The 17,694-nt window shown below is 40.8% G+C and overlaps 1 protein-coding gene across 4 annotated transcripts in view; it reads left to right on the forward strand.

Moving 5' to 3' along the window:
• Positions 1–12,273: 12,273 nt before the first annotated feature.
• UTP20 (UTP20 small subunit processome component) overlaps positions 12,274–17,694 on the forward strand; it is a 96,171-nt gene continuing 90,750 nt past the window's right edge. For all 4 annotated transcript variants that reach the window (XR_011994949.1, XR_011994950.1, XM_072724697.1 and 1 more), the window contains exons 1-4: positions 12,274–12,510; positions 13,405–13,485; positions 17,107–17,173; positions 17,297–17,429. Coding sequence is in view for 2 of the 4 variants with exons in the window: in XM_072724697.1 (XP_072580798.1) it covers positions 12,466–12,510; positions 13,405–13,485; positions 17,107–17,173; positions 17,297–17,429 (326 nt within the window). In the remaining 2 variants the exon portion in view is untranslated. The remainder of the gene's footprint in view (positions 12,511–13,404; positions 13,486–17,106; positions 17,174–17,296; positions 17,430–17,694) is intronic.

Consider the following 17,694-nt stretch of genomic DNA (forward strand, 5'->3'; position numbering starts at 1 on the left):
GCGGACTTTGGAGCTTGTATCAGTCGTGATGCTGTAAGGAAAACAGCGCTCTAGGTAGGTATTTCAAGTAGAAGGGTACTTAAAACAGGAAATTAGAGGCTTGCAGGACTGGCAGAAAGGCTTCAGAAGCTAAATTCAGGGAGATTCCTACTAGCTCTCAGCTTTGTAGCCTCAGAGCCAGAGAGCTACTGCCACCCAACCCAGAAGCCTGCAGGAACCACTGATGACTTCTGGTTCCACCACAGTCCAAGGCAGGTAAAACAGTAGGGAAATATAGTGACTGAAAAAAAAACAAAGCAAAAAAACAAACAAAAACAAAAGACCCCCTCATATTTGGGAAGTCCATTTGGGTGGGTTTTTTTTTTCCATTTGGGTGTTTAACTGCAAATTCTTTTAAGCTCTTTCCTTCAAGACATGTGATATATGTCCCTTCCCTTAGAAATAAGGTAGACTTATGACTGCTTTAATCAGCAGACTGTAGTGTCTCAGATTAGTGCCTAAAAAGCCTTGAAGATTCTTGTCTAGCTTATTGAGAAGAGTCATTCTAGGAGCCCCGAGGTGCCATGTAAGAAGTCTGACTATCCAGGCCCCATGCTGTATGCAAGCACAAGCCACAGGCAGAGGCTTATAAGAGGAGGCAGGAAGGTCAGAGAAAGCAGTAAGACCATGAAACAGGAGAGAAGGAGACGTGATGAGAAAAGCAGGGGCTGGAGTGATATGGACCATGAGCCAAGGAAAGTAGGCAGCCTCAAAAAGCTGGGAAAATACAAAGAAGTAGATTGTCCCCTAGAGCCTCCAGAAAGAACATCTCCTGGTTGACCCATTTTATTTGGTTAATTTTTTAGAGTGTTTTATTTTATTTTATTATTTATTTTTAGAGAGAGAGAGAGAGAGAGACAAAGAGTGCATGGGTGAATAAGGGGGAGCAGTGAGGAGGGGCAGAGGGAAAGGGAGGGAGAGAATCCTAAGTAGGCACCATGCTCAGTACAGAACCTGACATGGGGCTCGACCTCATGACCCTGAGATCATGACCTGAGCCTAAATCAAGAGTTTGGACGCTTAACCAACTGAGCCACCCAAGACCCCTGTCTGATCCATTGTAGACCTCTGGCCTCCAGAACACACATTACTTTAAGGTATTATGTTTGTGGTAATATGTTGCACCAATAGCAAACTAATACAATGCCTGACTCTGAAGACACCCTCAGTAAATATTTGTTAGTAAATAAACAGATGAGCTAGGCTATAAGCATCCCTTCTCCTAAGAAACATGGAATTGTACTCCCCCATAATTTTTAAAACGTGATTTACTGTCTAACATCCAAATATTAGGAGTTAGGATATTTTCAGTTCCCCTAAAATCATAAAGCCATACTAAATGTAGGCAGGAGTAAGTTTTAAATAGAAAAGTGCCATGTTTTAAGAAAAAAGATAGGTAAAATTTATTGAACACTTACTATGTGCTTTATTTACCTTCTTTCGTTTAATCCCCACAACAGCCCTATGAGGTATACACTATTAGCACCATGTCCAGAAGAGGTGAATAATTGGTCCAGGGTCTCAAAGCCCATAAGTGATAAGGATTAGAATCATGCTGTCTGACTCCAAAGTTTGACTAAGTAGTCTTCACTTTGTTCAGCCTTGGGGTAGGACGAGAACAGCACCAGATGATGGGAGTTACCGGACAAGGGTCCAGGCTTGCCTCTATATGACCCTGTGTGGGAAGGTGATGTAATGACAGAAACAGAAGTCAGAGTGATGGCCCTAATTTAGGGTCTGGTTTCTTCTTCTGAAAAACGTGGAAGTGGGCCAGATGACCTTTCAAGTCTTTTTCAGAACAGAGCTTCTGTATTTACAAGGTAAAGAAAAATCACTCATAAAGAAATAAAATAAAAAAAGAAAAATCACTCATGCTAAATGAGTGAAATAAGAACAGGGTAGCATCATACCCTGCTTGATGCACTGAAGGAATCTGATTGCCTTGGTGAGCATCTGGTTAAGCTGCGGTGTCCATCTGCTTATGTTACCTCCTTACCACCATGATTTTATAAAGGGAACAAATATGAGTGTGGTAGATTGATTACAAAAACAGCCCTAATTCTCCACTCCTCCTGGTAACTATGCTGTTTGCAATGAGAATTTGCAGTTCCTCCAATTAAGAGGTGGAAACCATTTCTCCACTTCTTGAATATGGGCTGCCTTTGTGACTCGGTTTGCCCAGCAAAATACAGTGCAAGTGATGGTATGACAGTCCTGGGCCTGGGCCTTGCACCCTTCAGGCTCCCTCAGGCCTCTACCTGGCCACAAGGAAAGCCCAGGCTAGCATGCTGGATGATGAGAGGCCACAATGGAGCAGAACCAAGTTATCCCAAGTAATGCTAGATTAGCCAACCCCAACCAGGCTGTAGCAGACCACAGATTCTTGAACAATCCTAGATCAGCCAAGACCAACCCAGAACAGCAGAACACCCAGCCAACTTGTAGATTTGTTGTATGCCCCTACGGCTGGTTTTGTTGTCATTGTTATTATTTTCGTAAGGCTTTCCTGTGGCAGCGGACAACTGACACCAGTTAACTTTCAGGCAAAGCAGAGAATAATATGGTAAATGAATTTTGCCTGTATTAATCAGAATAATTTGTCAGGAAAACTAATCTAGGTTGCAAGTGACAGAAATTTGACCCAGATTTGTTTAAACACACCAGGGAATTTATTGGATTATATTATTGAAAAGTCCAAGGGTAGACACAGATCCAGATGTACCAAATTTGTCATTGGGAACTTGATTTCCCTCCATCTCTTGGTTCCACCTTTGTCAGTCTTATATTCACACCCATGCACACTTATCCCTCATGTTGTGAGATGGACACCCACAGCTTTCAGCTTATACTCTGTTGTATTCATCATTAAGCAGAGGGAGGATTTCTGTTTCCCAATAATTCAAGTAAAAGTCCTAGGGTCAACTTTCACTGGACCAACTAGGATCACACACTTACCCCTGTTTTTTCACAGAGATACCTTGGGCCTAGGCTTGGGTCATGCATCCAAGCCGGGAGAATGGGGATGTGTTGGTATTGAAATCACACAGACTAAGAATAAACCAAAAAGGGAAGGACTGCTACCAAACAATTGGCAGTAGATGAAAACAACATATGACTTCTCTACTCTTCAGAATTACTAATGAATTAAAGAAAAAGAGAGTGAAGTGATGACTTCTTAGCATTGATTCTTCTGCAGAACAGTAAATGATTCACAACTATCCATAAGAACTTCTCAACATTAATGTCAAAGTAGCTATTGCTACACACAATGCATTCTCCATTCTGGTTAGATAGATGGTATATAAATCGGATTTTGATCACATCTGTCATGGAAGTAGATAATAAGATCAAGTGGCCATATATATAAAGGAGGGGTTTGTGACAGCCATAGAAGCTATCGGGTCTCTGAACTTGATCTCAAAGACTCTTAAAGGGTGCCTATAAGCTACCTGAATCAGAAAATTGGTTCTAAGTCCTAATTGGAGGGTTAGCAGAGTGCAGTAGTTAAGGGCACAGATTTTTTTTTTTAAGGGCACAGATTCTTGATACAGTCTGTGTATGTTTGGGTCTCAGGTATGACCCTATGACACTATGCTTTATGACACCATGTGACTTCAGGGAAGTCCCTTAGTCTTTCTGTGCCTGTTTTCCCAACAATTTGCGGAGATTATAAAATCTACCATATAGGAACAGTGAATGAGTCATGATGTGCAAAGCTTTAAACAGTATCTGGTATGTGGTAATAAGAGCTATAAAGTGTCAGCTATTAATCATCTGGGAGGATGTATGTGGCAGCAAGTCCTTTGAACCTGGGGTAAGAAAGTGCAGCCCAAGTGTGACCTTGGCTGAGTCACCTATTGTCACTGGAATAATTTTATTTTTTCTTTTACAATATGATATAAATTAGATCTACCCTGCTTACCTCACAGGGCTGCCATAGGATCAGAGAGGATGAGCTCTAACTTCCTGGAAAACTCTAAGTCCTTTGTTAGTACCAATCATTGCCACCTGGAGGGTCTGTCTTGTGTGTTCACAGGGAAAGTTTTCCATCCTACATGGCTCTGATTAAGGAATTATTAGGACAGAAAATCTGCTGCTGAAATAAAATAATGGATTCTCCAACCAAACCTAGTTCAAAAGTCATTTAGGATTATTTTGTGATCTGAAACACCCACCACCACCTTGATACATAGCATGAAGTAAAGCTGATTGTAATGGAAACTATTAAATTGGGGATTGGGGGCACCCAGGTAGCTCTGTTGATTAAGCGCCTGCCTTTGGCTCATTTCATAATCCTGGCGTCCTGGGATTGTGCTCCACATTGAGCTCCCTCCTCCTGCTGTTCTCTTTCCCCCTCTTGCTATCTCTCTTTCTCTTCCTCAAAGAAATAAATAAAATCTTCTTTAAAAAATAAAATAAATAAATTGGGGGTCACTACATCTGGGTTCTAGTTCTGGGTTCTTCCATTAACTTACTGTGTCATCTTGGGAGAGTCATTGTATTTCTCTCAGGCTTTCCAGGCTATAAAGCAAGGGATGCTTGCAATACCGTGACTGCATGGCTCTTGCGACAGAGGGTTCTGATCACTTACAGTTACCCATCTCTTCAGTTAAATCACCACTGAAACTCTGGAAAATACATCTTTCCAGAAGGCATTGTATCATAAATATAATATTTGATTAAGAGAATACATCCAAGACTATATATTGAGACCACAATGACTACATGCATAGAAGCACAGATCAACTTATAAACACACTAGGAGAGGATGGCGGTCTTCCTTTCTTCGATCCTACAAGGCATCTGGCAATGTCCCTCCTCCATGGACTTTCTTACACTGTCCTTGTCTTGACCTCTCAGGTCTTTCTAAGAGGCTGTGTCAGGAATTTCCTATTATAGTGTATTAGGCCCTATGCAGTCTGCTCCCCATACTAACTCTGACTTCCTTTCCTCCTTACTCACTGTATATCAGACAAGCTGGGCTCCTGATTAGTCCTGGACCAGACTGGAGCTTATTTCTGCCTCGGGGCCTTTGCATTTGCTGTCCTTCTGCCTGGAATTATCATCATCCAAATGGCCCCATGGCTCCCTCCTCCACTCCCTTCCTTCAAGTTTCTGCTTCCCTAACCACTTTATATAACATAGCAAACCCTCCCCACTTTGCCCTAATACTCCTGGAATTAGGTACCAGCTAGGCTATGATAACCAAGAGATGCAAAAATTAAATGGCTCGTGTTAGATATATGTTTATTTCCTTTTCATCAACAAGCAAGAATTGAACATTCTAAAGCTGGGGGCTCTGCCATCTTCCACACTTGGCTTCCTAGAGTGGCTCAGTCAGTGCTATTTACCAGCCAGTGGGGAGGAGATAGAAAGGTTCCAAGGTAAGTGGCTTTATCCTTCAGCACATGACCTGCAAATTACACGAAACACTTCCCCTCATAATCTATTGGCCTGACCTCGGTCACAATATATTCAGGTGCAAAATGGAGGGGAGGAAACGTATGTCCCCACTACCAGCTAAAACTTGAGATGGGGGTTCTTTCTCTAAAAGATGAAAAAGAGAACAAATTTTCAGAGAACAAATTTGTTTCTTGTGAAACAAGAGTTTCTGCCACACTCTCCACCCACAATGTCTTCATAGTGCTTACTGCAATCTAATAATCTACAGATTTACATGTTTATTTTTTGTCTCCTCACACTAGAATATGAGTCTAATGAGGTTATAGAATTTTTTTTTACTGCTGTATCCTCAATCCTTAGATCAGATTTAAAACACAGTAGGTACTCAATAAAGACTTATTGAGTGAGTAAATGATTTTTTTTTTCTGGTGTTCTGAGGCACTCACTTCTCTTTCTAATTCACTTTGGACCTCACAGATCCAAATTTTCTTGGTTTCTAGTATTGAGATTCTGGTCCAAATGCCTCTTGGCACGTTCAGAATTTGAGAGCAGAGTGCTGTCTTTCCAGATCCCATCTCAGTTAGCCACATTGTTCTCCAGAGGACTTGGGTTTAGAAGGAGAAAAAGTTAAGAGGAAGTATGATTTAAAAAAAAATTAATAGACTTTATTGTTGGAGCAGTTTTTTTTTTGTTGTTGTTGTTTGGTTATTTTGTTTTGTTTTGTTTTGTTTTTTAGAGAGTGGGGAGAAACAGAGGAAGAGTAAGAATCCCAAGAAACCCATTGGGCATGGAGCCCAACGTGGGGCTTAATCTCATAACCCCGAGATCATGACCTGAGCTGAAATCAAGAGTCAGATGCTTAACTGTCTGGCCCACCCAGGTGCCCTTATTCTTGGAACAGTTTTAAGTTTATGGAAAAACTGAACAGAGAAAATATATCTATATCTGTATCTATATCTATATCTATATCATCTATATCTATATCTATATCTATCTATATCTATATCTATCTATATCTATTCCCATACAACTTCTCCCATTATAAATAACCTTACATTTGTAGGGTATATTTGTCACAGTGAATGTCCCAATATTAATACTACCATTATTAACTAAAGTCTAAGTTTACCTAAGGGTTCAGTGTTTGTGTTATGTAGTTCTATGGGTATAATGTCATGTAGTCATCATTAAAGCATAACACAGAAGAGTTTCATTGCCCTAAAAATCCCCTGTGTTTCATTGGTTTCATCTCTCCCTCTCCATCTTTCCCCAAGCCCTTGTCAACAACTGATCCTTTTATTGTCTTTGTAATTTTTCCTTTTCCAGAACGTCACATAGTTGGAGTCATACAGTATGTTGCCTTTTCAAATGGGCTTCTTTCACTAAGGAATACGCATTTATGCTTCTTCCATGTTTTCCTGTAACCTGGTGGTTCATTTCTTTTTACTGATGACTAACACCATATCACACTGATATACCATGGTTTATCCACCCATTCACCTATTGAAGGACATCTTAATTCTTCCAAGTTTTGGCAATCATGAATAAAGCTGCTATAAATATCCATGTGCTGATTTTTGTATGAACATAAGTTTTCAACTCATTAGCTTACCTAGGGGAGTGATTGCTGGACCATATGATCAGCCTTTGTTTAGCTTTGTAAGAAGCAGGTAACTGTCTCACAGAATGGCTATCCCAGGGCATGTGATTGGCTGAGTTTGTAGAACATGTGAATCTCGATCTCAGGGCTGTGAGTTTGAGCCCCATATTGGATGTAGAGATTTTTTTAAAAAAATAATAAATTAAAAATCTCCAAAATGGCTAACTGATTTTGCATTCCTACTAGCAATGGATGAGGGTTCCTATTGCTCCAGACCCTCTCCAGCATGTGGTGGTGTCACTATTTTGGAATTTAGACATTCTATAGGAGTGTAGGGGTATCTAACTATTATTTTAATTTGTAACTCTTTAATTACATGTAACATGAGCATCTTTTCCTTTTTGAAAAAAATACTTTATTTATTTATTTGACAGAGAGAGAGTGAACTCGCACAAACAGGCAAAAGGAGTGGCAGGCAAAAGGAGAGGGAGGAGCAAGCTCCCTTTGGAGCAGAGAGCCCAACCAAGACATGGAGCTCCATCCCAGGACCCTGGGATCAGACCTGAGCTGAAGGCAGATGCTTAACCAACTGAGCCACTAGGCACCCCAACATTGAGCATCTTTTCATATGTTTATTTGCCATCTGTGTATCTTTTTTAGGGAAGTGCTACTCAGTTCTTTTGCCCATTTTTTAATTGAGCTTTTTATTGTTGAATTTTAAAAGTTCTTTGCCTATTCGGAGTACAAGTCTTTATTCAGGTATGTGTTTTCAAATATTTTTTTGCATCCTGTGGCTTGGTCTTTCACCCTCTTCAGACGCATGTTTAAGTGTATCTTTTAAAATATTCTATCATGGATCAAAGAGTGGTATATGAAAAACTAAGCAGTGTCCCTACCTCTACATCTCTTTACTAATATTGCAAACTTACCACTTTATACATATAAGGAGTTCTAGAAACAGCTCTATTAATTTTTTGACTTCACGTAATGCAACATTTAAATCACGAATACATACTTTACTTCTTTAGATGTAGGGTTAATTTTACAAAGTACATACAGCAGAGTGAACCTCCCAAGATTAGAACCCAGATTCTCTGACTCCTGGCCTGATGTTCTTTCCAATCCTACACACTGACTCCTATCATCAAGATTTTGTATTTGACTTTTTTGATTCTTACTTCTTATATATATATATTTATATTCAGAAGAAAGTTTAAGTTTCCAGCCTTGTTTATCAGCAACACAAATATTTTATACTAGCTGTGTAGGTATTATTTTTGTTACAAGCGACAGAATTAAATTAATTAAATGGATTTAGTGGGACGCCTGGGAGGCTCAGTGGTTGAGTGTCTGCCTTTGACTTAGGGTGTGACCCCGGGGTCCCAGGATCCAGTCCCAGATAGGGCTCCCTGCAGGGAGCCTGCTCCTCCCTCTGCCTGTTTCTCTGCTTCTCTGTGTGTATCATGAATAAATAAAATATTTAAAAACAAAATAAAATACAACAAATTAAAATGGGCTTAGTCACAAAAGGGGGAATTAATGAAGTACAGTAACTGAAAACTCCAAAGACTGGATGGATCCAGTGGCTCAAAGTAGTTAATCTCAATCTCTGACCTCTCCATCTCTCTGTCCCTCTCCTCTCCCTCTCTGTCTCCTCCCTCCTCCTCCTCTCCCTATTTTTCTCCCAGCTCTATTTTCCTTTGCATTAACTTTCATTTTCAGGCCAACTTCTCCTTGTAGTGACAACAATGGCCACCAACAGCTTCAGGCTCCTATTATCTTGACATATCCAAAAAAGAGAAGCATCTCTTTCCCTACAGCTATATCCAAAGTTCCAGATAAGGCTCTTAGCCCAGCTTGGGACACATGCTCATCTCTGAACCAATTACTTGGCCAAAGAAATACAGCCTACGACACAGGCCCTGCCTGATACCTAACCTGAACCTCAGACACCGACAGTGAGGTGTGTGCCAATGTTCTAAGTGCTTCAATATACATTAAATCAATGATTTCCAAATTTAAGCCTGCTTCAGAATCATCTGGCAGGCTTGTGAAAACACTGATTACAGGAGCCCCATCTCCAGAGTTTCTGATTCAGTGGGTTTGAGGTGGGGTCTGAGAACTTGTTTTTCTAACGAGTTCCCATAGGGCACTGATGCTGCTGGTAGGGGGATCACACTTTAAAAATCAACCTAGTAGGTCAGTGATTCTTCATAACAACCCCATGAGGGACACTTGAATTGCCTCAGTAAACTGAGGCCTACACAGTAGTGGCAGAGCAAGGGAGCCTGGGAGGCCCAGCAGTGGAATCCAAGCTCACTCCAGCTCTCATTCAAAGAAGCAACTATGATGGAAAACAACCATCTCATTCACTTCACTAGCCTCTGTTCATTTGAGACCTTACCTCCTTAGTCCCTTGTTGAATGGGGCTCACCTCTGGCTTGACAAACACCCCTGGGTCCCCTTTCTAAACAACACCATGCCACCAGGCAGACCCGCCCCCTTCTAGGCCATCACATATAATACCTTAGCTAATCTTTCAGCAACCATGTATGACTGTTGTCCCCACTTTATAGATCAGGAAACTGAGGTTTGCTCCACCTCTCAGTTTCACCCTGTCCTTTAGGTTTTCCTTCCATTAGCCCAAGGATGATGGGGTAATGCCAAGGCTCAGTGCTGACTAGACAGGGTGTGGCTTAGGATGAGGCATTAAAAATAACCAAATTTATACTCAACCACTTTGAACCTTTTCATACACTGTTCCATTTATCTAGATAGCATCATTCATGTCCATGTTCCTCCCTTGCCTGGCTAACTTCTAGTCATCTTCCAGGACTCAGCTTAGTTGCTACCTCTACCCAGAAGCCTTCTTTGGACTCTACTTCCGAGTCTAGGGTGAGTAAACTCATGTGATCATATAGTCCCATAGGCTTGAAATTGCAGCATGCTAGGCAATAAGGAAACAAAAATTAAAAGGGAAAACTTCCAGGAGTTCGCAATCAAGTTTAAGATGAAAGGAATGACGGAACTCTGTTTCCTGACTGGAATGAGTGGATCAAGAAAAACAAACAGTGGGGGAAAGAGGATGGTATGGACCACTCAAGGCCTTGGCACAGAAGGAAAAAGCTGGGGGCAAGGAGGGGATGAAAGATGTTCTATAAAAGTGTTGAATCTCTATATTGTGTACCTGAAACTAGTATTAGACTGTATGTTAACTAACTGGAATTTAAATAAAAACTTTAAAAAATAGTTTATTGATAAAAAATACTAACCATCATCCAAGGTTTCGGCAATATCTGATCAGAGATAACCATGACAAATATCATAGTAACAAAACAGTTTGAAAAATTGCAAAAATTACCAAAATGTGACACAGAAGCAGGGAGTAAATGCTGCTGAGAAAATGGTACTGATACACTTGCTCAACACAAGGTTGCCACAAACCTTCAGTTTGTAAAAAACACAGTGTCTGTGAAGTGCAATAAAGTGAAACACAACAAAGTGAGCTATGCCTGTATATGAGGATCATATAAGGAGTAACAATGCTATATGTAACTTGCAAGTATCAGTTCATTTACTGTCCTTGATCTTCATTGTACTCTCTATTCCTTATTGTTCCATTAACTCTAATACCAAAAACCAATGACAGAGAATGAGAAGGACACAATTATGTGGGGATGATTTTAGCAACAGGTTGGGAATATTGCTTAGAGTGGGGGCTTTTACCTTCAGATGACTGCAGACTTCTAATTTTCTGAAATCATCTACACACTTTAGTGTGAATGAGCTTATTTACTTTATTCTGAGGAGAAGATCTACCGCTTTCACAGATTTCCTTAAGCGAGCTGTGATGCATTAAGGTGAAGATCTACCTAAAAAACAAACAAACAAAACAATTAGCTTACTGGAAGCCAGCCAAATATTGGGCACTTCTATATTTTATCATTAAAAAATCCATACATGCTATGGAGCCATTAAAAATACTTAAAACAACTCCGTGATGACATAGAAAATACTCATGTCGTAATGCAATCGATAATACGAAAGTGTTATACCTACTTCACTTCCTTACCCGATTTCCTCCACAATCCACGCGTGTTTTTCTTCCTTTCTTCAACACAGGACTGACTGTACCTGTCAAGGTCACCAGTGACCTTCACCTTGTCAGATTTGCAGCTGCTTTCCTATCCTCAGCTTCCAGCATAGTTGACCCCTGGTTCTTCTTCCATGCCGAGACTGGTCCCTATCTATGTCACTGGCTCTATCCACCCCATTCCCCTTCCAGTCTACTGCTAAGTGTTGGAGCACCCCAAGGTCCAACTGGATCCTCTTGTCTTCTTCATCCTTTTCATCACTCTCTCCCTAAATGATCACAACCAGTTCCATGGCTTTAAATTCTCCACATGGTTCAGCAGTGAAGAGTATTTCAGGCATTTAAGTCACACCTCCAGCTCTGACCCCTACGTTGCCATCTGGACAGGAATGCATTCAGTCCTCTACTCAACATCTCTTCTTACCTAAGAGGTAAACATCTCGTATTAAATACTTCCAAACAGAATTATTATTATGTTTGTCTTGTTCCGCTCACAGAACAGGGCATGGCCCATAGTAGAGTCTCAAGAAATACTTGTTGAATGAGTGACAAAAATGCACACACACACACACACAACTATTTTTACAATTAATGTTTCACAACATAAGAGCGGGAGGAAAAACACTGAAATATTAACTGCACGTGAAATTCTAAGACTTTTCTTCCCCTAAAAATCCTTCCCTGTTTTTCAACTTTATTTAGATGGTAATTATTAAGAGTATCAGACTGATGCTGGGAGACCTCTGCTAGACTGCCACATACCAGGCCGCATTCCCGCTTTCTTCATATGCCAAACGGGTTTAAAAATATGCACTGGGTGTTATATTGTATGTTGGAAATTGAATTTAAATTTTTAAAAATGTAAATAAATAAGAAAAAAAATGCTCTTTATGTTCACGGAGCGTTCACGATGTGCTTAAATTGAAATTATTGACGTAAAGAGCTTTGCAGGGTGCATTGTGAAGGGTAAGGCTGCTAGCTGACAACGCCGACAGGCAAGTGTTCTTTTATAATAAAAACACACATTTTTATTCTAGCGCTTTCCTGAAAGGAGAAAAATAAACCCAAGCCCGCAGCCGCAGAACCGCCCGAGGCTCCGCCGGTCCCCGTAGGCTGCGCCGGCCCTGGCGCTGCTTCCGTCCACGTGATCCTCCCAGGCTCCTCCCCGTCCCCCAACATGGCGGCGCCCAGGGGTGCGAGCCGCATGTGATGAGGTCTGAGCTCGTGGGAGCCGGAGTGTGCAGGACAGTCAGCGGGGTTCCCTCCGTACCGTGGATTGCATTCCGTCGCCCCCACTTAGGTCCTTGCGCGCCCCCGCCTCTCTGCAGCCATGAAGACAAAGCCCGTCTCCCACAAGACCGAGAACACGTACAGGGTGAGCGAAGGAACCTGGGCCCGGAACCGTGGTGTGGGTGTCTGCCGCCTGGGCCTGGCTGTGGTGTCTGGGCCCAGCGTGAGTCCCTTATCGGGCCCAAGAGGGAGACTTGCCAGGCTTATTAAACGTGGTGAGGAACGACGTCCGGGCAGTAGACCGCCGGTGGTTTGTGGGGTCAGGCCTGCCTGGGATTCCCGTGGCCCAGAATTAAATTCCTGATCACGGACTAACTGCTTAGGAGATGCTCTCCATCGCCTCTACTCTTAAAGGCTAGATTGGGAAGCGAGCCGGCGAGAGGAGGTGAATGATTTCCAGCTAATGGGCTGTGACCCCACTTTCTGCTGGTTCCCTGAGAATTTCTGAACTGTGCAACCGTGTGTCTGCATTGTCTGATGACACTGCTGTTGCAACGACTTAACCAGATCCCTGTGCTTGTAGCGGGTCTTGAAACCTAGCAGTAGGTCTGGTGAGGCCACACCGCCAACTTTCACCTGGGTCCTATCACAGTCTAGCATGGAAATTTTATTTGAAAAGACACAACTGAACTTTTGCAACTACACACATGGAAGTATTTAATTATTTTCATTAAGTTGTGCAGGGCATCTAAGACTGTCTTTTTGTTTTTACACTTTTGTGACTCATCAGTGATGTCTACTTCGAGTTTCAAAACACAATTATATTTTATGATTGGTTGAAAAATACAAATTTGACATTGCAAGTACACCATACCCTTATTTGTAATGACAGGACAGGAGGAGGTTTATTGAAACTTTAAACTTTGTTTTCACAAGGAAATGGTCAACATGTGATTAGTATACAGTGCACTCAAAATGGGTATTCAAGATGGCATATGTATTGAATGATGATTGTATGTTAATTATCCCCCTCCCACAGTTTCTTACATTTGCTGAACGACTGGGGAATGTGAATATTGATATTATTCACCGGATTGATAGAACTACAAACTATGATGAGGTAAGAGAATGTTGTATTAGCCAATCTTCAAATATTCATAGTTGGGTTTTTTAGTCTCTCCTCTTAGTAGAAATGAATTGTGTTTCAGGCCACTCCTTTCGGAAAATGAAATGCATTAGACCTATGTGATTTTTATACAGTAGCTACTACACATGGTAAATTAGATGTAAATTAAAGGAAATTAAAATCCAAAGGCTCAATAGCCATACGTGGCTTGTTACTACAATGTTGCACAAGTGCAGATACAGAATATTTCCATCACTGCAAAAAGTTCTATCGGGTAATGCTGTGTTAGACAGTTAACTTGATGCTTAGATGGCTTCTGTGATTCCAGCCTCTCCCTTTCCCATGGGCATTCTGAGCTCTGCTGCAGATTCATATTCCTGAAGCTACCTTTTTTTTTTTAAAGATTTTATTTATTTATTTATTTATGAGAGACACACAGAGAGACAGAGACACAGGCAGAGGGAGAAGCAGGCTCCCTATGGGGAGCCCGATGCAGGACTCGATCCCAGGACCCCAGGATCATGCCCCGAGCTAAAAGCAGATGCTCAACCACTGAGCCACCCCGGCGTCCCCTGAAGCTACCATTTTATTTTATTTTTTTATTTTTTATTTTTTTTAAATTTTTATTTATTTATGATAGTCACACAGGGAGAGAGAGAGAGAGGCAGAGACACAGGCAGAGGGAGAAGCAGGCTCCATGCACCGGAAGCCCGACGTGGGATTCGATCCCGGGTCTCCAGGATCGCGCCCTGGGCCAAAGGCAGGCGCCAAACCGCTGCGCCACCCAGGGATCCCTGAAGCTACCATTTTAAAGAGATTTTGAGCACATCACTTTCCTGGGGCTTAGTTTCCTCCTTTATAAAAAGAAAGGGGCTACACAACATAATTTTTTCTAGTTCTAACCATGCTCTTAACTCAGTCACACCTCTACTTAAAAATCTTGTTTTCCCACATCAAGTCATTATTTCTTTGTTTGCCTTTTAAGGTCCTGTATATCGTGCCTTTCACTTAGGGATTCAACTTCACTTGGTTCTTAGTTCTTCACTTGACTCTGGTCAGACTTTGCTCATTGTCTCTTTGGATGCCTTATCTCCTGTGTGTGAATTTAGCATATTAAGTGATACGATCTGGGTAAACACATAATGCTTTGGCAACTCATCCCGAAGGAGGCTAACCTAAATTCCTTGTGAGTATATGGTAGGGTGTTGAAAAGGTAATGTAGACAAGATGATAGCTGAATTGAGTCTTGTTATTTGTATAGGATGCAGCATGGCAAAGAAGACAGGAGATGTTTCAAACTGAGAGAAAAGCCTTATAAACAGAGGCTAGAAAATACATGTCACATTCAAGAAACTGGGAAACCAAAACATTTCAATGTGGTTATAATTGTATGTATGGTGTTTGTCTGTGTTGATGATGACTGGGATAGGGGAGGGATAAAGCTGAGATAAAGCTGAAGAAATAGTCAAGGAGCATAAAGGACTTCATATGTCAAGCTAAGTGTGCATTTTATCCTGAAGCTATGGGATGTCCTTCGGGGGTTTTGAGGCAAACGAGTGAGTGACATGATCAAGTTTAAGTTTTAGATCTTTTTGGCTTTACTGTGAAAGAAAGAATGGGATTGGAGTCAGGACAGCCAGGTGTGAGGGTATGGTAGTCATCTAAGTAAGAAATTATTGTAGTAGCAGGAGTGAAGATGGAGAGAAGGGAAGGATTCCAGAGATACTAAAAAAGTAGGGTGGATAAGACTAGTGATCTGCTGGTAGGGGGTTAAGGTTTTTGGTTCTAACTGGGTGGTTGAGGATGTTACTTATCAAGATAGATTTATAGGAAGAGAAGCACAGGGTTGGTTCCATTTGGAGCTTGTTGAATTTGATATACCTACGGCTGTCTATGTGATGGTGTCCGGAAGATATTTGGATATATGGATCTGGAGAAGTACAGATGACTTTGGACGTGGAATTATAGATTTAGCATTCAGTGTATGGTTTATAGGTTAAGCCACGGGTGAGGTAGATGGGTAAGAGGTAGAATGTCACGTTAGTAGAGAAGAAAGTCTAGGAGAGGATCTTGGGCTAGATGGTCCACATTGGTCTCAGTCACCTTCTGGAGCTTGTTAGTTGTGGTTGTCCTCATGGCGTCTTATTCTCCGGCAAGGTAGACTAGGCTTCTTGCATGATGGCAGAATCTTTTTTGAGAGTGGGAAAGCAGAAGCTACAAAGCCTCTGGAGCCTAACTTTGGCAGTTACGAGATCATTTCCATTGTGCATTATGGTCAGAGCAAGTCAGAAAGCCAGGCCAGATTCAAGGAGTGAGGAAATAGCCTCCATCCCTTTGTGGTGGGAGCCCTGACTCACACTGCAAAGGGACAGGGACAAACGGCTGATAGGTCCCAGTCACTCTGCTAGTCTGGGAATGTCTTCTACATTTAGGTTTTAAACTGAGGCATATTTCCCTACTGCCTTAAGAGACAACAAAATTTAATGGGATCCTCTTTCTTTCCCTCTATTCTGCCTATTGATTTTCCTTCACTTTTATTTTTTAAAGAATTGCAAAGCACAGTTAAAGGTTTGCCCTTTTTTTTTTTTTGAGATTAGATTATAGCAGATTTGACATGCTTGTGTGTGTACTAATTTGTACTCTCTCTCTCCATACTCCCTCTCTGTCACACACGCACACACACAGGGTAATAATTTATTGATTTTAGTTTTCAAAGTACAAAGTAAAATATACTGTGATAATAAGCTAAATAACATGACAGCATATTTGTGAACTTAGAAAAACCTGTTATCTCACCCTTCCCGCTCCTTATTGTCAAGGAAACTAATACTGACAATTTTGTATATATGTATTCTTCTGTACTTTTTTCTTAGACAAATATGTACAAATGTGTGATTTATAAAGGTCTTTTTTTTTTTTTTTTTTTTTTTTAAGAATGGTTCCTCTTATATCCTTCACTATATAACTTGCTTTTATCACTTTAGGGGTTTATCATCAGCATCATTCTAATTCAATATAAGACAGAACTATTTTTAATAGCCACGTAATATACCTTAGTATGTATGGACCATAAGTTACATCAAGCACTTTCCTATTGTTAGATATTGAAGTTGTTTTATGTTTTTCCCCCCACTACAAGAAAGCTGAATAAACATCTTTATACTGGTGTGTTTGTAAATATAAGAAATATCTCAAAAGAGGAATTGATAGGTCAGAAGACATACCTGGTTGTTTTTCATTTTTATAATTGCCAAAGTACTTCTCCACAGAGTTGTAATTTGTATTTCCAAAAAAAATTGTAGGGGTCAGCATATTTTTTTTCTGGGCCTAAAATTGTAGAAAACTGAAAAAAAATTTTTTCTCATTAGTGTGACTATTACATAGGTATTAGAGAATTATTTGTTGCAACCAAATCAATAAAATATTATTCTTATGAACCATATGCCCATACTGTATACCTGATTGCTTTTTAAGTGTGTTAATGCTCTTTAAAAGAAATGTTTTTAAACTCTTGATTATTATCATTGTCTTAAGGTATTAATATATCAAAATTCCTGTTTACTTTGATCATAATGTTTGAGTTGCCTGATTAATGGACTGCTTTAATCTTGGCAGGAAGTTGAAACCTACTTTTTTGAGGGTCTGCTGAAATGGAGAGAATTGAACCTTACAGAACACTTTGGTATTTTCTATTTTGTTTCTATTTTATTCTCCCAACATTTGTACTTGTGTTCAAAATAACTAAATAGTGGTATGATAGAAAAGCAGAACCTATTCTCTATTTTCCCTCCTTCCCCACCCCCAGGCAAATTTTACAAAGAAGTTATTGACAAATGCCAGTCCTTCAATCAGTTGGTCTATCATCAAAATGAGATAGTTCAGAGTTTGAAGACTCACCTGCAAATCAAGAACAGTTTTGCCTATCAGCCCCTTTTGGAGTAAGTATGTTGAGAGAAAGCTCAATGACATTTATCTCACTTTTTTTTTTTTTTTAAAGGTATTTTTTATTTATTTATGATAGTCACAGAGAGAGAGAGAGAGGCAGAGACATAGGCAGAGGGAGAAGCAGGCTCCATGAACCAGGAGCCCGATGTGGGATTTGATCCCGGGTCTCCAGGATCGCGCCCTGGGCCAAAGGCAGGCGCCAAACCGCTGCGCCACCCAGGGATCCCCGACATTTATCTCACTTTTAAGAAAGGTTGT

This window comes from Vulpes vulpes, chromosome 10, assembly GCF_048418805.1.
Source record: "Vulpes vulpes isolate BD-2025 chromosome 10, VulVul3, whole genome shotgun sequence".
Taxonomy (NCBI): domain Eukaryota; kingdom Metazoa; phylum Chordata; class Mammalia; order Carnivora; family Canidae; genus Vulpes; species Vulpes vulpes.